The 24,617-nt window shown below is 52.2% G+C and overlaps 1 protein-coding gene across 2 annotated transcripts in view; it reads right to left on the bottom strand.

Moving 5' to 3' along the window:
* Positions 1 to 24,617, bottom strand: part of RFTN1 (raftlin, lipid raft linker 1) — a 212,642-nt gene that overhangs the window by 36,787 nt on the left and 151,238 nt on the right. For both annotated transcript variants that reach the window (XM_043873589.1, XM_043873588.1), the window contains exons 6-7: positions 18,363 to 18,566; positions 7,357 to 7,472 (exon numbers count right to left, since the gene is read on the bottom strand). In XM_043873589.1, the coding sequence (XP_043729524.1) occupies positions 7,357 to 7,472; positions 18,363 to 18,566 (320 nt within the window). The remainder of the gene's footprint in view (positions 1 to 7,356; positions 7,473 to 18,362; positions 18,567 to 24,617) is intronic.

Genomic DNA, 24,617 nt, shown 5'->3' with positions numbered 1-24,617 from the left:
GTACAGAATGACCGCACGCGCAGCAAGGAGGCACCATCCACTATTTAACCATTCCCCTACTGATGGACACGCACCTTACTTCCTTTTTCCCATTACTACTAAAGATGCTGAAACTGTGTCCTGGTATCTATCTGCCTTCTGGTGAACAAATGCAGAGATGGACGTGACGTGTGGATGTCACAAATCATGGGTAGGAGTGGGCGTTGAAAACTTTTCATAGAGGTTGGCAACCTGCCTTCCAAAGCAACCTCAGTTTTTTCAAAGATGAATTTACAATTCATCAAGCCAAGAAGAATTCCATTTTAAGGAAACAGTGCTGAGCACACTGGCATGTCACTATCAAAGGTGGAAGTGAGGAACTTGATCAAAGGGAAAGCCAGGAGGCTAGACGTCTCATTTACCCAGCCACCGGTAGACTCCTCTGAGCTGCGGTTTGCCCTGGGTGGGACGCAGTGGAACTGCCGCCTGGGAGGGCAGGCCTGGTCCTTCCTCGGCAGTCATCGTCCACGGGAAAATCTCCTGTATCACAGAAACAAGGCCGAGATCTGCTGTTGTTGGCACTAAAGGCTATGATCTCAGAACCAAAATAATTATCTTGGAGAAACTGTGGCAGTGAAAAAAAAAAGCCAGATGGTTTTAAAAGGACAAATATTGGCGTCTTTGTTGAAGCAGAAGGTGGTGAATTCTAGATACTGCAGACATTGCTGTTACTGTCTGGCAAATCCCAGTGCGGACAGTCAGAGGGATGGTTGGGAGCCCATGGAATCAGGAGATGGGCCCCCAGGAGCCCGCAGAAGTCCATGAAGAACAGGGGGACGTACAGGGTGGGGTGGAGGGTAGCCCAGAGTGGTTCCAGTTATAGAAATGCCTCGTATCAAGCCTCTCCTGGGTCCTTCAGGGACAAGATGGGGACTGCTGGGTGGAATGACAGGGCTGTCTTAAACCTCTGCAGAGGGGGCTGGGGTCGCCTGAGGGCCTGAAGAGGTTCCCGCAGCACGCCAAAGGGCTGAGGCCTCCATTCAGTCTGCCTGAGTCCAGGCAGCGGGGAGCAACTTGACACAAGAAAGGCTCAGAGAAGCCAGAGCTGGGAAGATCCCCCAGATGTAGGATGATACGATCCTGATCACAAATGTCTCAGCAGGCTGGAAAAAAGGGCAGAAACCAAAGGGAGGAGATGCTGTGGAGGCAATTCAACAGCAAATGGAATGTACAGGTAGAGGGGGGAGAGACCCCTGACGACAGCAACTCCTGGGATGAAACCTATGGGGGTTCAGAGGCTCTAATAGGGGAGTTCCAGTGGTCACAGACGGATGTGAGAGCTGGACCATAAAGAAAGCTAAGCACCAAAGAATTGATGCTTTTGAACTGTGGTGTTGGAGAAGACTCTTGAGTGTCCCTTGGACTGCAAGGAGATCCAACCAGTCCATCCTAAAGGAGATCCATCCTGGGTGTTCATTGGAAGGACTGATGCTAAAGCTGAAACTCCAATACTTTGGCCACCTGATGCGAAGAGCTGACTCACTGGAAAAAGACTCTGATGCTGGGAGGGATTGGGGGCAGGAGGAGAAGGGGATGACAGAGGATGAGGTGGCTGGATGGCATCACCAACTCAATGGACATAAGTCTGAGTAAACTCCGGGAGGTGGTGATGGACAGGGAGGCCTGGCGTGCTGCAGTCCATGGGGTTGCAAAGAGTCGGACATGACTGAGCGACTGAACTGAACTGAACTGACCTGACCCGAACGGGGGACCCAGAAGCCCATCCCGTCTCCAGCTGCACGAGAAGCCCAGGAGGCAGGCTGCTCTCCACGAGGCCCTTCAGATCCCGGGATGCTGCACAGGTGAGCACTTCCAGGTGAGTCTTCTGTGTTCCCACACCCGTTCAGGTCAGTCAGATCCGTTACCACAGCTCCATGTCTTAATTTAAATTATTTAGAGTAGATAGGAAGTGCAACGGGAAGTTGTTTCTAGGAAAACCAGGTAGAACACTTTGAAGCGATCTGACAAAGGACAGTTGCTTAAAAAATAACAGCTGTCGTCACTGTCGGGGGATGGGTGGGGCGGGTAGGTGGGAAGGCAGGGGTGGAGCTGGAAAAGACCAGGAAAAAATCATGGAAACAGAAGGATTCTGCAGTCAGAGCCCTTTGCTGTACTTTAAAGACAGTGTCACTGGCTCTGGGGTACAGCACACTTCGGTTTATAAAACAAGGATGAAGCAGAATTCTAACCAGCAGACCCAAAACTCAAAAAGACTGGCACATGGATGTGTACTTACATATTTTATACTCAACTGTATAAGATGTGAATATGATTTTTTTTAAAAATTGCATTAAAGTAGAGCTGATTTACAATGTTGTGCTAATTTCTGCTGTCTGGCAAAGTGATACATATATATAATATATATTCTTTTTCATATTCTTTTCCCTTGTGGTTTATCACAGGATATTGAATATAATTCCCTGTGCTATATGTAGGATCTTGCTGCGTATCCATCCTATATATACTAGTTTGCGTCTGCAATCCCAAACTCCCAATCCTTCCCCCTGAATGTGATATTCTTTGGCTCCTTTGCATTGATTTTTTCAATTAACCCCCCAGCTCCCATAGCAACTGCGTCAGCTCTAGGTGTTCTCCCTACTGTGTTATGTTTAGTTCTGGTGGCAAGTTTCACAAGAAGCGCGAAGACACTGCGGGAGAGAGGGCCGTGCCTGGAGGAGGCGCCACGGCTCCCGAGCGCCGGGTCCCGCGGCTCTGAGGGGCGGGCAGGCTGAGGGACGGGATACAGGGAAGACCACCCTCGTCTCTGCCTCTTACCTCTTTGTCTGTGCACCGTCTCCCTTTCCTTTCGAAGAGTTACCCTCTCTGCTCACACTCTAGACTGTAAATTACGTAGGCTCAAAGAACATAAACAAAACACACATTATAAATGCCCTATGGATGGACTTTCATCCCATTCACAACTGCCTTTAATCTTAGGCCGTAGGAGACAAATGCAATCATTATATTGGCCTTTGACTCCACAAGTTCCCTAGTCCAGCCTCCTCTGGGATTTTAGGACAAGGTTAACACAACAGGCAGAGGATCTTTCTAACTGATGATCTCAGGTGAATGAAGAAAGCAAGCCCTATTTACTCACTGCAGACATTCACCACTTTTAAATCCATTATCTCTTTTCATTCTCATCGACTTCGAGAGGTGGTTACTGGTGTCTTCATTTGCACAAGTGAAAAATGGAAAAGCAGACAGGGGGTGGTTTCCTTTTCACACTCAGACGGCGGGAAGTAAAAGAGCAGGATGCCTACCTGGGCGAGATTCTAGAATCCACATTCTCTTTGCAACCTACTACAGTGAGTTTCCCTGGTGGCTCAGTCGGCAAAGCGTTTGCCTACAATGTGGGAGACCTGGGTTCAATCCCTGGGTCGGGAAGATCTCCTGGAGAAGGAAATGGCAACCCACTCCAGTATTCTTGCCTGGAAAATCCCATGGACAGAGGAGCCTGGCGGGCTACAGTCCATGGGGTCTCAAAGAGTCAGACATGACTGAGCGACTTCACTCACTCACTCACACTGCCTGCAGAGCTGTGAAGAGCCAGGTAGGTTTTCTTATGAAAGTGTGCGTGCATGCGTGTGTGTGCGTGCATGCGTGTGTGTGCATGTGTGTGTGTGTGTGTGTGTGTGTGTGTATGTGCAGAGGGAGAGAGACAGGATGGCCAGGAAGACGTGGCAGAATTAGAAAGGCGTGTCTGCACCCAGAGTTTGAGGAATCAGCGTGTCCAGGAGTAAAGGGCCAGATAAGGACAAGCCAGTCCCAGCTCTGAGACGAGAAAGAGCTGCTCAGAGGTCTTTTGCGGTTAGAGCCCTGGGAGCTTCCCCAGGACAGCGGCTGCCAGACAAGCAGGGCCAACCATGAGCCAAGAGGGCCCTGCCCAGGCTTGAATGGAAGGGTCCTCCCCAGAGGCCGAAAGGGTGGGGAGGAGAGGAAGGGGCTGGGCCTGGAGGATCCGGTCCGGGGTCTGGACGGTACCCGCACATGTGTGCAGGGCAGGAGCCATCTGGGGGCTGCGGCGAGGGTCTGACGGAGCTCTTCCGACCTCTGGGTCAGAGGCAAGTCCACTCGGACTGGACCCTGCTGGGCTGCGCCGTAACACCTGCACACACGTGGCTCCTGCAAGCGGGGGCTGATGCTCACGGCGGGCGCAAGTGGGGAGCTCGGGGCGAGAGTCTGGATGTCTGTCTTAAAAAGCTCTCTAGGGGATTCTGATACAAGCTCAGTTTTGAGAAACACTGGTCTACCCTTTGGCGCAATTCAAGAAGCAACTCCTGGGTGCCTTGGAAAACAAAGGTGAACATCCACTGACAGATGAATGGATAAAGAAGATGTGGCATGTACATACAGTGGAATATTACCCAGCCATAACAAACATGAAATAATGCCATTTGCAGCAATGCGGGTGGACGTAGAGATCATCGTACTAACTAAAGTAAGCCAAAGACAATGTGGTATCACTTACATGTGGAACCTTTAAAAAGCTAGGAATAAATTTATATACAAAACAAAAACAGACCCACAGACATAGAAAACAGACATGGTTACCAAAGGGGAGACAAGAGGGATAAATGAGGGGTTTGGGACTAACAAGGACCAACTGTGAGGAACATATATTCTCTATGTCTATAAAGGAAAAGAATATGAAAAATATATATAAAGTATACAGAATATATATGTACATAAAACTGAATCACTTTGCTATACACCTAAAACTAACATGACATTGTAAATCAACTATACTTCAATAAAAAAAATAGTAATAATTTTAAAAATTGACAAGGGGGAAGAAAAGACAACCTTGTCCTTACTTGAGTTTATAACCATATCCCCCTCCGGCAGATATTTCAGACTGTAGGCATTCCCTCCAGTTACACATCAAGGTCACATTTTGAAATTTCAGTACTGTAAACACTGAAGAAGGACAAATCCTTGGGGTGCTTTTCCGATCACCCGTTGCATCAAATACCACATTACCACAGACATCTGGAGAAAGGAGCGTCTGTACCATTCTTTCAGACATTGATTCTTTAGAACTGAGTGATCTTCAGAATCACTTTGATGGCTTATTAAAACTCCAATGGCGGGACGTCCCTGATGGTCCAGTAGCTAAGACTCCATGCTCCCAAAGCAGGGGACTGCATTCAATCCCTGGTCAGGGAACTAGATCCTACATCCCACAGCTAAGACCTGGTTTGCATGCATGCTAAGTCACTTCACTTGTGCCCGACTCTGTGCGACCCCATGGACTGTAGCCCGCCAGGCTCCTCTGTCCATGGCTTTCTCCAGGCAAGAAGACTGGAGTGGCTTGCCACGCTCTCCTCCACGGGATCTTCCCAGACCTTGAACTCAGGTCTCCCACATTGCGGGCAGATTCTTTACCATCTGAGCCACCAGGGAAGCCCAAGAGTACTGGTAGCCTATCCCTTCTCCAGCGGATTTTCCCGACTCAGGAATCGAACCAGAGTCTCCTGCATTGCAGGCGGATTCTTTACCTGCTGAGCTACCAGGGAACCCCACCCCACCCTCTGCAAAAAAATAAAAAAACAACCCACCAACAACAAAACACAATTGGGCCCACCCCCAGGGCTTCAGATTCGCTGGGTCCAGGGTGGGGCCCGAGTATCTGCATTTCTAGCACCTCGTCAAGGGTTGCTGCCGCTGCTGACCCCAGGACCACACTCTGAGAACCACTTTCGTAGACAGTTCTGGATCACTGCCATCTAGCCATCTTTCCTGAGGAAACCGCAAAGTCCGCCTTTAATAGCCACTTGAATGTGCGGAGAACAAGGGATTTGACGCGGGTCCCCACGACCCTACCGACAATCACGCATGTGCAAAATCACACCCGTGTTTCTGGGGTAGCCACGCCTCACTCGCTGACACAGCCCCCGTGTCCCATTGCTGTAGCCCGTGGGGGTGGGTGGCCAGCTCGGGCCGTCTGGGTGGTCCCGCTCCGTCCCACAGCCTGCACCCACCCCCGGAGGCGGACTGGGTGAATGGACTGCCGTCTCACAGCTGAGGAAGTCTAGGGTCCCCACAGAGGGGTGGGGGGACATGAACTGCCCACACTGGACTCTGCAGCCTCAAGAGTCTCACTTCCTTGGCACCCTGTTTGCAGTCAGGCGCATGGAGGCCCACGGGGACCCAGGTCAGGTGGGGTCCCTGGTGGAGCTGGGCGGCAGACCAGGTCACCACCCACCTCCTCACCTCCCTCTCTACCTACGTCCACGGGACTCTTGGTCCCCAACCTGACTGGCCTGGTTGCTGCAATGCTGGAATTCCTGTTTCTGATCATCACAGCTTTTCCGTGAACTCTGTTCTGCCACGCCTGTAAGCAGTTACTGCCCATCCTGGCTCAGAGGCAGGCTGCCCCCAGCAGCTCTGCTCAGAACGGCCGCAGGCTTCAAGGCTGGGAGCAGTGGTGCCCGGGGCTGGCCGCCAGCTGGCACAGGGGTGGCAGATCCCCGTGCCCTCACTCTGCACAGAGAGCCGCTTCCTCGTCCATATTACTCTGGCATAGGCGGTCCTGTCTGGTGGGGCCCTCCCGAGCCCACTGACCCTGTGCTCCCAAGGTGACTTGAGAGCATGCAGACAGCAGTCCACTAGCTTCAATCACCCCAGATGCTGGGTGCACAAGAGACAGGTCTAAAAAGTCCACGGTTTCGCAACTTACAAATCCAAACCAGCAAACCTCAGAAATGTACCAGCTCTTCCCAAATCCCAGCAGAACACAGCTTGGGGAATTCCTCTGCCCATAGCCCAGATCTGGTGGCCTTTCAGGTCAATATGCCAAAGCCATCCTGCAGCACTTAATGGGCCAGGGACTTAACCGCCCGATGCCTCGGTTTCCTCATCTGTATAGTGGAAGCCATCACAGCACTCACCCATAGACTCACTGTGAAGGTTAAAAGCACAGGCGCATGTACACTTGTTCTGGTGTATAAATTTCTGTGGCCCCCTGTCAGATCGGGGCCAGAGGGTTGTGCTCCAATGCTGATGACACTCTCATTATCACGGGGCCCACAAACCACACGTCTACCTCACTTATGTCACTTGGACCTTTCCGATGAGTGAAGAAGAATCTGTTCTACCCAGTGGTTGGGCACACACGATGTTTTCTACCGAAGGGGAAAAGTGGGGGTCTCTCTCCCACCTTGGGGGGCACAGGAGGGTCCCCAAGAACAACAGGGGTCCTAGGGGTGTCCAGAGGTCCACCTGCTGTTCAGGGGCAGCCTCACTCAGAGGAGCGAGCGGATAAAACCACCACGGTCCAAACAAAAAAGTATCGCGGCCAAACCCCACACTTACGTCCAGAACCGTCCATTGTTCGACTACAATAGCATCGTAGCCCTGCGTGTTTCTGCTGTCTTCTGTGGAAACAGCTTCAAAGATGAAGACTCCATCTGTCAAGTCGTGCAAGGAATCTGTGGAGAAAGAAAAAGCGGGGTGGGGGGGGGTGTAAACCGTCTGTGGCAGAAGCCTCACAAGCAGCGAAAATGTTCACTGCATTCATTAATAATCCCAATCAGAACATCTTTTCAGCATGTTAATTAAAGAAGGCACACACAGTCGTAGAGTCTAGCCCCATCAGAATGAACGAGACTCATTTACCTCGCGGTTTTGAATAATATCCTTGATTTTATGAGCCCAAATCTCATTGTTAGCAATCACCATTTGATTTCACGCGTTTACCTTCCTTTTCACGCTCCAGCATCAGGAAGCACTGGGGAGAATGAATTCGGGGGGAAAACGCAGTCGTTCAGGGACAATTTTTAGGAGAAAACTATACAGAGGGGAGAGAGATTGTTTGGAAGGGGGGCTGGGTGTAACACAGCAGCTCTGGGCTTGCAGGCCAGATCCACAGGTGCTGGTTCCTTGACAACTGTGTGATGTGCGTGCCGAACACAGGACGCTCTTGTCAGGAGGTGAAATTTGGGGAAAGGGGGACTTTTTCCAAATGTTTTCCCAAGGAAAACGTTTCCTTGGGCGTATCAATGGTAAGATTCTGAGTTCTGTACAATTCATCAAACCTACATCATGCGTACGACACGATTCAGAACAGCCTCAGGCAATGAGAGTGTCAAGAAAAATACACCCAGGGTCCTTGCCCCTGCAGAAGAACTTCGAGGAGGTGAATTTAGTAAATGGCTCCTAAATGCCCTGGATCTACTTAGATGAAGAGCTGTGTGGAATAGAGGAATGGACTCAGAAGCAGGTGGTTGGGCCCATGCTGTGCTGGAAAAGGAAAATGACCCTTTCAGGGGCCTGTCCTCTTATCTGTGAGGGGGGAGTAGGGACACAGCGTTCCTGCCGGTCAGTACTGTACAAATCTGCTCCGTCACATCCTCCTGGACTGAACTCCGTCCCAAACCCCACTCCCAACTCAGATGTTGACGCTCTGACCTCTAAAGTGACTATATTTGGAGACAGATCTTTTCCGGGGGAAGTTAAGGTTCAGTGATGTCATAAGGGTAGGCCCTAGTCCAACAGGACTGGAGTCCTCAGAAGACGAGGAAGAGACTCCAGAGCGCCCCCCAGCCCCCCAGCCTTGTGAGAGGATGGGCTATAGGAGGACACAGAGGTTGCTGTCTGCAAGTCAGGAAAGGAGACCTCACCAGAAACACAACTTGCCAGCCCCCTGACCACGGGTGTGCAGCTCCTGATCCATGAGAAAATAAACGTCTATTGCTCAGGCCCCGCAGTCCATGGAGTTTGGTTACAGCAACAGACATAAAAGATGTTTAATGGTATAAAGGGCAGTTCACACAAGAATGTGATCTTGTCTTCATCCAGAAGGGAAGGGGGCAGATACAGAAAGCCCCAGTCACAGTGGAGTTCAGGAACTGCCTGCACTGTCCAGCAGTCACAAGCAGACAGACAGACGGACACACACAGGGACCTTCAGCACCTGACTTCCAACAGATCTCACAAGCAAAACCAAAAAAGCCATCAGGATGAGAAACATGCATCTTATTTGCAACAACAAAATAAGGAACAAATAGATGGCTCTGCTTACCACTCTTTATTGTATAGAGAAAGCTTCCAGCACTGAAGGGAATTTTAACTGCACAACCTTTCCAGAGAACAACTTAGCAAGGTCTCAAAAGCCTGAAAGAGAAAAGTCCATCCTCTTTCACCCCAGAGACCCTGCCTCCTTCAGTCTATTCTGAGCACCTACTACGTGCCACGTGCCCTTGAGGTTATGGGTGATAAATGAAGACCCTGCCCTCATGAAGCTTTCCCCTGCCCTGGGGCAGGGAGACGATGACATAGTGTGCGAGGAGGTAAATGCTATGAGAATATAAAGTGGGTTAGGGGAGGAGGCGTGTGGAGTTGGAGGTAACCATGTGGCTGTTTCTGAGCGAAATGCTCAAGAGTAGGACCCTCCACTTTGAGTAGAGATATGAACTGCAAGCAAGCTGCATGGGAACACGGGCTTTGAGAGTTCAAGGGAGAAGACATAGCAGAACAGGACTGCAGAGGGGCTGAGGGGCCACCGAGGGCCAGATGAGCAGCAGAATCGTGAGAAGAAAGTCAAGACCAAGTCAACTTAGGGCTGGGGAGGAGCCCAGCCCACCAGGGGCTGACCCAGGTGACTTGCTTGGCCAGTCAGCAGATGGGATGCAAGCGGGGACTTGCGAAACATGGGCAGGGCTGAACTTGATCTCACGTCTCTGCCACCACTTTGAGAGGACGTGCCCCAGCTTGCCTGCCCCAGTGGAGCACAGCCTAGATCCGCTGACCCTCAGACCTGAGAGCCGGCCCAGCTGCCTCAATGAAGCTGCTCCAGCCAATGTGCAAATATGGAAGCTTTGGAGTGGTTTGTTACACAGCATTATCGTGGCAATAACTGACCGTTACAAGGCTCGATCAAAACTTAAGACATTCGAGGCCAGGAATACCTGGGGGATATTCCTGATTATTCCAGAGTGAGAGAGGGGCCCGATCAACTCAACAAACCACGGCTCTCTGGGGAATTCCTGGAGCATAGTAGCCTCATATTATTCCTACCTGACAAAACAATACTCCATTTCCAGTAAGATCCCTGTGGGTTAATCAGTACCACGCTCTGCTTTTAATTTTATTTTCTAAACTGATAGTCTGTTATCAACTAGCCTTAGCAAAAGCACTAACCTTATTTCTCTCATTTGCTCTGCTGAAAAGTTCCTTCCAAGTCCAGTGCCCTTCTAAGACACCTTTTACTAAGGTAAGCAAGGAAGAATAGAACTACTCTTTGGCTGAACCATATTGTTAGTCTTTTGGGGTCCAGGACAAGCATGGGCAATAGTGTAGCTCACTTTTAAAGTTTTGGGCAACACAGGTCCAGCGGAAGACCCTGCCACTGTAGGGACACCCTATGGAACCCTTGTAAATAAAGCTTTCCCAAGCCCTGACCTGGGGATGCTTGGGACCAGAAGATACTCACCGATCCTTCAGTATTATATCAACATAGCACACATGCCTACAAGTCTTCTACAAAATATATTAAACCCAATTTTCAAAGTCTCCACCTACAGATCTCCTCACCAGTAAGCCTGCAAGTCCTTTAAATGTGCCCAGCTCCCTCTGAGTACTAGAATGCCCAGCGTGACACAGCTGAGGTCCCCAGGGGGACAGGGACTTGCTCTCCTAACCCCTGCCTGGCCTCCCCTCCTCCACCCACAGGGAGGAGGGCTGTGTGGTCCAGGCTTGGGGGCAGGAAGCAGGAACCAATCGGGTCCTTGTTCACCATCCTCCTCATTCAGTGCCACCTCCTGCCTCTCAGCCCACTGCTCTGCTCTGAATCCAGAGTACTGATTCACCCACTTAACTACCCAGCACGTTCAGAGTGGCTGTCAAAATCTGGTCATCTGTAACAGCAAAAAAGTCAATGAACCACAGAGAGCAGACAGCCGGGCTTTTAAAGAGCCCCTTGTTTTGATGGCATTATCCACCGCCCGTCTCTCTATCACCTTCTCAGCTCAGCCTCGCTGTCGTGAGCTCCGAGATGGGATTAAAAGGTCGCTCTCAGAGCGAGGCTCCCCCTGCAAAAAGGTTACTCACCCTCCATCGATGGAAAACACTCCATTATCACTGCATTTTTTATTAAAGTAAAGATGCTTCCCTACTGTGCACAGGAAGCTGTTTGCCCTGGCATTGTATAAATATTTGATGCTGGTCTTTGGGCAAAAGGCCGCCTTAACTTTCCAAGCTTATGATATACAAGAAGAGTGTGGGAAAAGGAGACTCGCCCTGTTCCCCCAAGAGGTAAATGCTGTGAGAAAACTGCTCACCCTCTGCAGCCTCTGGGACATGAAGACCCTGTCAAGCAAGCGATCCTTCAGCCCACCCTGGGTGCTGGTCCTCTGCCAAGGCCAGCCTGAAATGCACACGTCATGACAACTGGCCGATATATGGTCTACTAGAAGATGTCACTGTTTTCCTTTTATTGGGTTGGCCCAAAAGTTCATTTGCTCTGTCTGTAACATCTTATGGAAAAACCTGAACAAACTTTAGAGCCAACCCAATAATATGCTGAGACGGTGTAAATTACCCATACTGGCATCACTGGCATCCCAGATGTACTTGGGCCCCTGGCATCCCTTCTCCCTACCAGCATGGCAGTCATGGCACCACCCTGGTTCCAGGAGTGGCCTATACCAACTGCTCAGCCCTACCTGCCTGGGTTATACGGATACGCAACCCCATTGCAAATGGAATCAACCCGTCTGGGCAATGGTGCGTGCCACTCCTGATTCACACCACAGGGTATCTGCCTCTCCTGCTTCTCCAGCCCTCACTGCTGCTCTCAACCTGCCTGCCTTCCCTCCCTGCAGTCCCTGTTGGAAGCGGTGAATAAGCCAGAGGAGGTGGAGCCCCGCTTCAGTGCCGGTAAGGGTCAGACTCAAAGTTGTGTCATTTACCTGACCAAATGACCGGATGGGAAGCAAGTGCCCTGATTTGGTGCATGCTGACTAGGAGGCCCTCTGCCAGGCGCATTCATGGCGTCTCGGTGAATCTTCTCCCCAGTTCTGCAAGGCTTATATTTCCCTCTAAGTGGTGAGAACATGGAAGGAAGCTACAGGACTGAAGTCATATGTCCACGTTCAAGTGCACACAAGGGCCAATCTTGAGCCGAAAGTAGTTTGTTTGATTCCAAAGCCTTTGTTCTTTCAAGAGCTGACAGACACTTAATTCTGCTACCACAAGGATGTGCCAGGGCTATGGTCCAGGCGGTGGTGGGCAATGGAGAGCCTCAGAGCCTGATCTCATGGAGCAGGCGTGCTCTGACCATGAGGCTGTGCTCCCGCCTTCGTATTCTGGGTGCATCCCAGTGGAGTTGCAGTGAGATGGCCTGACAACTTCTGCTGGGGACCAAATCTGTGCAGAGGCCATCCTTTCCCGCAGCAGGCAAAGAAAGACCAAGAACATGCTTGTAAATGGATAAACTGTAACTATCAACACAAGGGATAGCACACAGCAGTGAGAAAAAATGATTCGAATGATGTGTAAAAATGGGGATGAATCTCACAAAGAGAATGATGGAAAGAAGCCAAACACAAGAAGGGCAGGCTCCACCCATACAAAGTTCATGCCTATCCGCGATGCTTCCAACCAGCACTGCCGTCGCCCTTGGGGAGAGGCACTACGAGGCCGTGAGAGAGTCTCTGATGGGTTGGGATGTTCTGTTTGTTGATCTGGGGCTGGTCACACAGGTGCACTCACCTTGGGAAAACCCGCTGAGCTCAGAATCTGTGTAGGTGTCTGTATGTGGGTTATACTGCAGGAAAAAGTTTACTTAAAGACATGCCATGGATAGAGGAGAAAATGCATTCATAGTCTAAGTGAAATCTTAGTGAAACCCTTTGCTCTATTCAGCAGCTCTTCTGAAATAGAAGCCACGCCTGCAAACATGGAGCCAACATGCCTGGAGCCTGTGGCTGGCCAAGGGAGTGGCCGTGAATGCGCTGCAACCTCACCCTCCCTGCTCTCCCAGTCCACAGGACCCTGGGGAGGCACATCCCAACACCGGCTCTCCTCAGCACCCAGAATTACTGAGTAGCATCTGAAAACCTTTATTGGTTGCTTTCTGCATACAGAGCACAGATTATAGACATTGGGACGCTAAGAAGCATAGGAAGCAGGCCCTGCCCAAGGATTTGCAAACATGTCTGCCTCCAGCCTGGACGGGAGAGGGGTTTGGGGGAGAATGGTTCCTGTCTATGTATGGCTGAGTCCCTTCGCTTTTCACCTGAACCTATCACAGCACTGTTCATCAGCTATACTCCAATGCAAAACAAAAAGGTAAAAAAAATATGTCTGCCTACAATATGTGTCCCCATGTATGTTTTACTTGGAATATGCACATGTTTTTTACATATGTATTTTGCAAATATAAGGCAATCTGGCTTATTCTAGGCATCAAAAATGTGGTCTAAATACCAAATGTTATTTGGATGACATGAAGCTGGGGCATCAGTCTTAAGGAAAACCTACTCTCTGAAGAGGCCGGGAAGGCGGGGCGTCCAGGTACCACACGTCACCTGATGTGACACAGCTCATCAAACACGACAGCATCCGGAATGTATCCTAGTCCTAAGTGCTTAATCTACCAAGGTCTTAGAACTACATTCCAGTTTATAGGCAATAAAGGCAGGAGAAATAAGATACGACCATGAGGCACTGGCTGGACAAATCTAGAATGCAGGACACTCTAAGAGGCTAGGTTAATCTGAAGCAGGCAGGGTCCGGAAGAACAACCCTTTCAGGTCAAAGAGAATTGAGGATGTGGTCACCGTATGTGGTGCTTGCGGCTGGACTGGAATCTGGTTTGAACAACGTGCTGCAAAGGACATTTTAGAAATGATGGAAGATAAGTACATATAGGCTACACAGATATGCTGCTGCCAGAGGCACAAGTCCAGGTGAGGGTGAGGGTGGGGAGAGGAAGCTGAGGACAGAGTGAGGGTCAGAGGGTCAGAGAGGAGAAAGGGGAGGGCTGGGATATGGCCACAGGCAAGGCCAAGGGGAGTGCAAGATGGGCAAAGGAGGGGAGGGCAAGAGGGACGCAGAGCAAGCCCAGGGCCAGGGGGACAAAGGGAGGCGACTGCGGGGCAAGGACATCGGTGGTGGTCCCTCCCCGAGCGAGAGCAGCCCCTCCCCGTCATGGCGGCCCCTCCCCCAGCAAGGGCGGCCCCGCCCCCACTGATGGCGGCAGGGACTCGGCAGGCCTGGGAGCCCTTGGTGGGAAACAAGTTCTGAGTGGGTCTCCCTACCCCAGACTTCTAGTGTGGATCACAACAAACTGGAAAATTCTGAAGGAGGTGGGAATACCAGACCACCTGACCTGCCTCTTGAGAAATCTGTATACAAGTCAAGAAGCAACAGTTAGAACTGGACATGGAACAACAGACTGGTTCCAAATAGGAAAAGGAGTACATCAAGGCTGTATATTGTCACCCTGCTTATTCAACTTATATGCAGAGTACATCATGAGAAACGCTGGGCTGGAGGAAGCACAAGCTGGAATCAAGATTGCTGGGAGAAATATCAATAACCTCAGATATGCAGATGACACCACCCTTATGGCAGAAAGTGAAGAGGAACTAAAAAGCTTCTTGATGAAAGTGAAAGAGGAGAGTGAAAAAGTTGGCTTAAAGCTCAACATTCAGAAAACTGAGATCGTGGCATCTGGTAGCATCACTTCATGGCAAATAGATGGGGAAACAGTGGAAACTGTGGCTGACTTTATTTTTGGGGGCTCCAAAATCACAGCAGATGGTGATTGCAGCCATGAAATTAAAAGACGCTTACTCTTTGGAAGAAAAGTTATGGCCAACCTAGACAGCATATTAAAAAGCAGAGACATTACTTTGTCAACAAAGGTCCGTCTAGTCAAGGCTGTGGTTTTTCCAGTAGTTGTGTACGGATGTGAGAGTTGGACTATAAAGGAAGCTGAGCACTGAAGAATTGATGCTTTTGAACTGTGGTGTTGGAAAAGACTCTTGAGAGTCCCTTGGACTGCAAGGAGATCAACCAGTCCATCTTAAAGGAGATCAGTCCTGGGTGTTTGTTGGAATGACTGAGCTGAAGCTGAAACGCCAATACTTTGACCACCTGATGCAAAGAACTGACTCACTTGAAAAGACCCTGATGCTGGGAAAGATTGAAGGCGGGAGGAGAAGGGGACGACAGAGGATGAGATGGTTGGATGGCATCACCGACTTGATGGACATGAGTTTGAGTAAAGTCCAGGAGTTGCTGATGGGCAGGGAGGCCTGGCGTGCTGCGATCCATGGGGTTGCAAAGAGTCTGACACGACTGAGTGAGTGAACTGAACTGAGCTGGATTCTTTCAGCCGAACATCACCTAATTTATGGGACAAAGTTCTCAGGCATTTTATAACTTTGTGGAAAATATTTCGAAGCACAAATATCCAGTTCAGAAGACTGGGGCTTTTTTTCCCAGATGGCGAACAGCTTAAAGATGTGCTCCTGGCTCTGCCAGGTTTATTTGTAAGGATGCTAATTATCCTACTAGAAATAGGTTCCTTTTCTAATGATGATTAGCTTGCTTTTTTCTTCTTTTTTTTCAAATTCTGGGAAAAGAACGTATTTCTTCCCTGGCCAACGGAAAGCCTCGGCTTTTCCAGAGCAGAAACTCCCTCACCCAGTAAGTTCTGCTCCCAGGTCACCCCCCACCCACCCCATCAGAAACATCAGGAAGAAAGCCTGTTGGAATGCTGAGTGGGTTTAGATTCATTTTCATGTGAGGAGTCTGCAGGCATTCCCGGGACAAGGACACGTAGTCAGGGGAGCTGGACTCGAGGAGGGCAGCCCTGCTGTGGAGACACCGCGGGCTCAGCGCAAGCCTTCCCGCTCATGTGCCAGAGGAAATGTCATGTTCTGTCTTCAAGGCGGGAAGGCTGGATTTCATGCAGCTGAAGCCAAGGGAGGCTAAAACGGCGTTTCCAAACACACAAGTCAGATGTGAAGAAAGACTGCATGTGCTGTCTGTGTTTCTGGACTCAAGGTTGGAGAATGAGGGGAGGGGAGGAGTGGAAGTGAGAACGCAGCCTAGACGGCTGAAGCGCAACAGCCAGACGGACCGTGAAGGGCTGCAGAGACTTTCGTGTTCACAGTGTCTTCTCTCAGGGCTTGGCTCGGCCCTGACAGGCAAAGGGCCAAAGAGAGAACTTCAGCTCTGAAGCCCCAGTTCCCCCAAGGGTGGAGCAGGACCAGCGGCAGCCTGGGCAGCTCCTGGCCCCCACGCCTCCCTGCTCATCTTTAAGATGCTAGTACAACTAACCGTTGGTTTCCCAGGCAGAGACTTAAAACCACGCGTAGCCACAGAGCGCCTCTCTGGGACCAGGAGGAGCTAAAAAGGAGCCGTCACTGCATGCCCGGAGAGGCGTGACGGGGTGTCCCTGAGGAAGCAAGAGGCAAAGGGTTCCCGCCGGGCCCTCCAACGCCGGTGAACGAGGTGGTAACCATCTGCCCTGAGTTCGTGCCCTGGGGCCGGATGGTGCGTCTCCAACCAGCCAGCACAGCCCCCAGCTTGCAGGAACTCTGCTGGCGCCCAGGGAAGGGCTCCTGGCACTCAGGGAGTTTACTGACCTTGTCGACAGGGAACGGAACTGGCTCTTCCTTAGCTGTATTAATGAAAGATACTCTAGGGCTTCCCTGGTGGTCCAGCAGTTAAGAATCCACCCTGCCAAGGCAGGGGGTACAGGTTCGATCCCTGGTCTGGGGAAATTCCACATGCTGTGGGGCAACTAAGCCTGTGAACCACAACGACTGAAGCCCACAATGACTGAAGCCCACGTGCCACAACTGAGGCCCGCGTGCCACAAGAACTGAGGCCCGCACACCCTGGAGCCCATGCTCTGTAACAAGAGAAGCCCACACATCCAGAGAAGCCCAACTAGAGAGGAGCCCCTGCCTGTTGCAACTAGAGAAAGCCTGCATGCAGCAACGAAGACCCCGCACAACGAAAACAAATACAGTTATTTAAAAAAGAAAGAAAATACGCTTTAGGATTGCACTGTCCAATACACTAGCTGAGAGCCACTTATGGCTACTGAAATGGAAATTAATAAAAAATTAAGTAAATTAAAAATTGAGTTTCTCAGTCTTACCTGCCACATCTCCAGTGGTCAGGGGCCACTAGTGGCTGGTGGCACAGACACAGAACATCTTCACCCACACGGCAAGTCCCACCAGCCCATTCATCTCCTATCCTATGTCCTGCTTCCATCCACAAGTGGGCGTGGCCCACGATGCTATGCAGTGCCTGCTGCTACTGCGTGGACTCGTTACCATTAGATATTGCTATTTAGATAGTGACAAAGGACTTGCATTGGACAAGACTGGCTTGTACTCTACAACGTTCTTAAGGTTTTGGATGACTGCACGCATGGACACTCAGAATTAAGACTGATGCCTCTTCCAAGGATGTCTGCTAGCAGGTTAAGGACTGCCAGTAATACAGAATCCAATCTCTGTTCCTGACTCTGCTACTTTTTAGAGAGAAAACTGCTCAACGTCAGTGCCCCCTGCCAGGTTTCACTGGGATCAACGGATACGTGTTACTTTACGTTTCACTTGCTCAAGAATCCTGCTGACTGGCAGCCCTCAGGATCCACATGTGCTGGCAGGTTGGCCCCACGCCCCAAATGGTCTCTGGCTTTCGATGCACCCTAGCGACTCAACCCACCTTCGCGTTAGCTTGAAAACTCCTTCTTTGCTTGACACACTTACCCATTTGGGGCAAGCTTTCTCTCCGCCTCAGAGGAGCTGACGCCAATAGTGCTGCCTGAGCAGCTAACCCCCAGAGAGAACCCATTACCGGCAGGGCCGCCGGGTGCCGTGAGACCTGGGAGCAGCGTGCATCCCGACAAAGTTTACAGAAACCCAGCTGTTTCATTCACTCCTCTGCTGTTAATTCCAAGGTGCTGCTACTGTTACTTCAAACTGTAATGGTGTCTACAAACAATTTGCACTTTCAGAGCGGCAGGATCCTAGGGGGTAATTAACAAAGCCCAGGAATAATCTCTTTAAAAGCCTTTAAAAGCAACCTCGATGGAGGCCACCATGATGAAACGAAACTGCTCCTCCCCTTCTCCGTGGTGTTAGCGTAGAGCTGGCTGCCTCCTGGAAGGGCTGGGCGAACGTGGGTGTGGGCTTTGCAGCGACTCCAGATGTGTGAACTGAAATCAAACCCACAGAACTTTCTGAATGGGGCGGGGGGGGCTCTGAAGGCGGGCTGAGATAACAGGTGTGAGAAGCAGGGTTCAGGAGGGCCACTTGATGGTGGGGTGGGGGATGTGTCCTTACCGTGGACCAAGCCAAGCCAGGAGACCGCGTTCACCAGGACGCCGCCCTTCCGGAAGTGGTCGCTCATGTGCTCCAGCCAGTTGGCGTCCAGACCACTGACCGTCCGGCCGTTCTTGGAGACCCGGAGAGGAATGCTGACGGGGTAGTACTGCCGGCACTTCTGATGGCTCTTCGGTTTGTTGAAAAGGGCGAAGATCTCCATTTCTGCGGGGATTCACAAAGAGAACGGGGAGACAGGAGGTCAAACGGTGACAAACTGCCTTATGGGGCCGGATGCGATCTGACAGGAACCTGCAGACATGGAGTCAAAGGCCAGCGTTCTCCAAGGCTGCCTGTTGCCTAACAAGAAAACCCAGGAGCATGTCAGGGAGCCTCGAAAGCGACACGGGCCTCGAAGGCCGAGTTCTACGGGGACTGCCAACAGAACACCGGCACTTGTCATCCGCACCCATGAGGATGAAGTCCTCAGCCACTGCAGCCATGGACCTTCAACACCCCCTGAGAGGCATTCAGAGTGAAGATCAGGAAAGGGGTATTCTGTGCTCTGTGAAAAACTGGCAGGTTAAGCCTTTAGAGAGATATCTTTTTTTTTTTTTTAAGAGAGATATCTTTAAGAGAACATTTTATGAGCCGAATTCTTGCATCTCCTCCAATCGAGAAAAGGACTAAAATCATTACTGGTGACATCTGCTCCTTGTGGCTAGCAGCAAGCCTCCACCAAAACGTGTGCCTGACCACACATATCCCCTTCACTGAAACCATATGTAACACTGACCTCTCCCCCTACCTCTCTGGAGCCATTTTTCAGGGCTACCGGAAATGCTGTCTCCCAGGCTAAGTCCCCAGTAAAACTTAGCTTGCAACTCTCACGCTGTGCATTTTTTAGTCAACAGGACTTAGTCCTGAATATGACACATGATGAACGGCTGTTAGCTAGGATTAGTTGGTATGGTTTAGGTGTTTGAAAGGACATAGTAGACATTTCTAGAGATCCATTCAAAGGTGTATTTTAGAAGAAAAAGCAGACATGTTTTGGGGTAAGAGCTGATCTTTTTTTTTTTTTTTTTTAAAGGAAATGCACAGAGGCATGAAAAAACAAAAATACTGCCGTAATTCCAGGAACTCTGCACCTCCCTGAATTCACTATTTATAAACTGCAGTGGTGTTTCCTGGGGCTGAGCGCATAATACTTAATCAAGTGCATCAAAAATACATCATTGAAATGTAAAAATAAATACGTTCCAGTAAGTGAGGGTTCCTGCCTGGAGTGGTAAGGCTGCTCCAACAAGCCACATCGGCCCTGACAGTGAGGCGCAGCTTCCTGGGCCTTCCTTTATGGCTGGGCTCTTTACAAACTGATGCTCCCTGCCACCCGGCGGCTGACCCTTGCCTCCCGCCCTACGTGCGGCCGGCCACGAGCGAGCAGCCTCAGCCTCCGGAAGCAAATACCTGGAGTTTCAATCGAAGGCTGAAGGTCTATTTTTGCGTTACTCATTTAGTCGGGCAATCAAGAGTTCACCCCGCTTGAGAAGCTTTGCTTACACAGGCTACTCAGGAACATGCTTTGGTTTCCAAAAGTATCTACTCAGATAATAAGAAAATCCCCACCCTTCTTCCAAAGAAATATTCTAAAGGTCATAAACAATGGCTGACATTAGCAAAAAAGACAAGGGACACCCACACACTCCCTGTAGGAGACACCTTGCCTGGACCCCACATTCTGGGACACTGCATCCCCTGTTTATTTCCCAGTTTTCCAGTCTCCAAATACATTACCCTTGAAAATGGGCCCACTTTCCTTTATCTAGAAAAGTCTGCTTAAACAGGAAACGATGCTTCTCAACAATAAGGGAAACCATTACCATTTGCCACAAACAGGAGCAAGTGGTGAGGAACTTTCACACCAAAAACGTTTCTCCACGTAGCATCTCAAGTTATCTCACAGGACAACTGTATTTTGGGACAAAGGGAGTCTTTCCACAGCCCCACCTGAGTGAGCGCCAGCAGAGACCTCAGGGAGCAATTCCGGGCCAAAGACTTTGCTGTCAGCAACAGTGTAGCCGTCAGGCAGGCCATTTCGAGCAATCCAGGGGCTAGAATCAATGAGGAAGGAGGGGACCCCGTCTTCACAAACGGCCGCCCGGCTCTCCAACAACCAATGCTGGCCTGTCCCTCATCCCCACCCCAAATTATTTCCTTGGTCCACTTCCCTGACTCAGGAAGCCATGGAAAAGGCAGTCGGCATGTGCTTTCAGGGGAGAAATTAGCTCCTGGTATATGGAGCTAGCAATCCCCCGACTATTTTGTGAATTTCAAATACAAGCGTTAGCCATGGCATCATGCTGAGAAAGGTTTGTAAAGGAAGAGAATCAAGCAAGGGGATTAGGGCTGGGGGGTGGGACAGGAAGTGCCCTTTTCCAGTCTGAGGAGTCGGGGGTTCAAGTAAGAGCTGCAGCTGCTAAAAGGGAAGAGTGGGAAGCAGGCTTTAGGGAGGGCTTGACTAAGCTTCGGGGTGCAAGCTGTTTCTCTGGGGAGTCATCCCAGACAATAAGAGTGGGGGAGCAGGGATAAGAAACAAGGGGGAGACGAAAGCCAAGGCAGGCTTCCACAAGCAGGTTCCTGGGGACCGGAGATGCCGCGTGTTGCCCTATGAGGGGCAAGGAAGGCGGGCATCTGTCCTCAGGGATTGAGGCCATTCCTGGGGCATTAATGCCTGGGGCACCTGCCCATTATTCCAGAGAACACCGCAGGCAGAGGCTAGGGAAGCTGTCCTCAGGTGACCCCCACGGTGGGCCAAAGCATCCATCACCGCACTCGGTGACGATCAAGCAAGCCCAAGGGCACGCAAACTAAGAAGAAAAAGAAACCACAGCCTCCGCAAGGGGAACTGAGAAGCGGCCCAACACCTGATCACACAGAAAGGACCCCCAGTCACACGGCAAGACAGAACCATGACTTTCCCACACGCATAACGAAACAGAAAAGGGGAAGGCCGAAGGAGAAGGCGGGTGCAGGCCCGGGGCTGCCAAGACAGAGCCTGCAGACCCGGCCGGCGGCAGGGTGCTGCCAGCGCGCCCAGCTCTCCATCTGGGTCCTCCCGGTGGAGCGGGGCCAGAGCCAGAGACAGAAATAAAACTTTTCGGGAAGGAAAAGGGGAAAGCTATTGGAATCAACAGCCTCCAAAGCATGAGAAGAAACCTGCTTGCAGATGCCCAGCCCTGCAGTAAACTCTGTCCCGCCGGCTCCCCGGTCACGGTCTTCACCCGGAAACCAGCCAAGAGAAACTGTCCCCAGACGACACCCTTTGATGCTTTAATGTTCTAGCTCTCCAGTACACATCCTCACGGGAGCGGTCACCAGGGATTCCACAAAGAAGACCAAGTGTGTTTACATTTTCTCAGCTGCTCCGTTGACTCTGCCCTGACCCCAGCTGGAAGATTTTTGCAGACACGGGACAGAGTCCCCAAGGAGGGGAAGGCGTTGTTGCTGAGAATGTTCCGAGGATGGCTGCGGGCCGGGCCTGGCAGGGCACCCAAGCAGCTTCCAGACAGTTCTGTCTTGTATTTCTATTTCTGTCTCATCTCCTCTGACCCCCTTGCACACAGGGGCGGGGAGCCTGGTCTGGTGCCATCTAGACCCTCGGTGTCCAGAAAAAGCGGCAGTCTAGAAAACACGTCCGGGGCTGCATTTGCGTTTCGCTGGACTGACCTCAGCCAGAGAAGCGCAAGCAGCCGGGGCGGGGGGCACGGGGTGCCCGCAGCTGGGGTCAGCCAGCCAGGCCTTGTCAGGCTCCCCAGGAAAGAGCAGGAAGAAGGCAGACACGCAGGTCCGAGGCGGGTGCCGGGCAGTAGGGACGTAGGCACGGGGACGGACGCCTGCAGTCTGTCTGCAGCTGGGGCCCCCGGGAGATGGTGACCCGCAGGTTGAGCTGCCGCGGTCCTAGCACCCCGGGGGACCTCCAGGCGGCAGGAGGGAGGGGGGCTCAGAGTCGGGCTGAAAGCACGAGCTCCCCGGGCTGGACGGGGAGAAGGAGCCGGCTGGCACGTCAGCCGGGGTGGAGGGACAAGTGGGCACCAGACTCGGCCTGGGAGCCAGGCTGGGCGGGGGCCCTGGTCAGCTGAGGTCACCGCAGGAAGGCTGGGGCCAAAGGTTACGCTGGGAGGACGGGGTGGTGGGCACCACAGCGCGAGAGGGAGGAGGGGCCTCGGGCCCAGCCAGGTGCTGGGGGCGGGGAGACGCCGCTTCCAGTGTGGGTGCAGCGTGGGGCACCTCCGGGTCTGGGGTAGGTCGGCTCGCCAGGAAGAGTGTGGGACCCACCGTCTGGACAGCAGTTGCGGGACGCGAGTGTGTCAGTGAGGGTCGTCACTGCCACCATCTCCTGCGATGCCCACCTCCACGGGGAAACCGTGTCCCTTCTACGCCCTGGAAGCCTTCAATGGATTCCCCAGAATCACAAGCCGGCAAGTGGCAAAGCCAATTCAGTTGAGTCGTTCAGTTGTGTCTGACTCTTTGTGGCCCCATGGACTGCAGCACGCCAGATCTCCCTGTCCATCACCAACTCCCGGAGCTTCTCAGACTCATGTCCATTGACTAGTGATGCCATCCAACCATCTCATCCTCTGTCGTCCCCTTCTCCTCCCGCCATCAATCTTTCCCAGCATCAGGATCTTCTCCAATGAGTCAGCTCTTCGCATCAAGTGGCCAAAGGATTGGAGTTTCAGCTTCAACATCAAGACTCTTCCAAATCTCCCAACCCCGGGCTGTTTCCCAAACCTCACGAGAGGCCGGTTTCCTCAGCAGAAAGAGCGGGAGCTGACGCCCGTGGGCGGGCGGGGGAGGTGCTCAGCGGCTGCTGTAAACAGACTGAGTGCAAACCGCCAGGCCAACGGTGGCAGGCGGGGGGCGCACGGACCCCAGGGCAGAGCTGTCCGGGGGGCTCCGGGAGGGGAGGACCAGGTCCGGTAAGGGAGGGCAGACTCGGGGGGCGTCCCCCCAGAAGGAGTTGCCTGCCAGGAGGCTTGCTCACAGAAGGCCCTGGAGGACACAGAGATCCGGCTCAGGCTTCTGCATTCTGGACATTTCAAGTGAGCTGGTGCAGGTAGGAAGGGCAACTCGGGGACGACGCTGCCTTATAACTCGGGTGACAGAGAGAACAAGCTGAATCTGCATGAACCAGGGCAGCCCCCTCGTTTCTCCTACTAACGCTGCAGCACCCAAGACCAGACAGGGATGCCAGAGGCCAGATGAGAAGGCCGGGGAACACCTATCCAGAGACGCCGCTCTAAGCTTCACGAGCCCAGGCCTTGCCCCCTGGCCTGCTTACAGTCAATGAAGGAAGCTGCCCCCCTCCACCCCTGCACAGAAATGGACCGGGAACCCAGCTCCGGGGTGGGCCGGCTCTTCCCAGGGGCCCTGCGTCCACGCGCGGCCGGGAACGAGGCAGGTGTGGAGGGAGGCCCGCCCAGCGGACGTTGAACCAACAGGACGCTCCCCGGACGACCAGAGCCCGGGTGGACATGGGGAGCGAACCCCTGGACCTGAGGGCCCCCGCAGCCCGGGGGTGGGGGGCCGCCCGGACGGACAGAGCCCCCCAGCGCCTATACAGCAGATGAATTAAAGGCGGAGCGGCAGGGGGAGCAGGGAGACGCCCTTCCAATCTTTTTTAATTGTCTTGCTGTGATTGCCTATTTAAACCCACCTGGCAGGAAGCAGAGTTAAAGCACTTGGCCCTCCTTAGGGGGCCCTGAGAGGAGGGGGGCTGAGAGCGGGGAGGGGGCGCTGGGGGATGCCCTGGAACAGGAAAACAACCAGGACAGAAGCTGGGCTGAGCTGAGGGCCGGGCCAGCTGACCAGCGGGGACAGCGTCCCTGGCCAGCCTTCGAGGGGGCGGAAACTATGCTCAACTGATGCTCAAGTCAAACTCACTCAGTCGTGTCCAACTCTGCAACCCCATGGACTATACAGTCCATGAGATTCTCCAGGCCAGAAGACTGGAGTGGGTAGCCTCGCCCTCCTCCAGGGAATCTTCCAAACCCAGGGACTGAACCCAGGTCTCCTGCATTGCAGCCGGATTCTTTACCAGCTAAGCCCCCAGGGAAGCACTAACGCTCAAACTATGAGATAAAGTGTAACTCTATGAGGGCGCACAGGCCACCTCCTCTATCTGTGACACAGGCGTAGTAAGAGCATCTTCTGTCAAAGCTACTGTGACGCATGGTCACCCAGGCAAGCTGAGAACCGGCTACCGGAGGGCTG

The sequence above is a fragment of the Cervus elaphus genome, chromosome 19 (genome assembly GCF_910594005.1).
Source record: "Cervus elaphus chromosome 19, mCerEla1.1, whole genome shotgun sequence".
Classification (NCBI taxonomy): Eukaryota; Metazoa; Chordata; class Mammalia; order Artiodactyla; family Cervidae; genus Cervus; species Cervus elaphus.
Note: the sequence above shows the minus strand (reverse complement) of the source record. Positions and strands in the feature narration are given on the sequence as shown.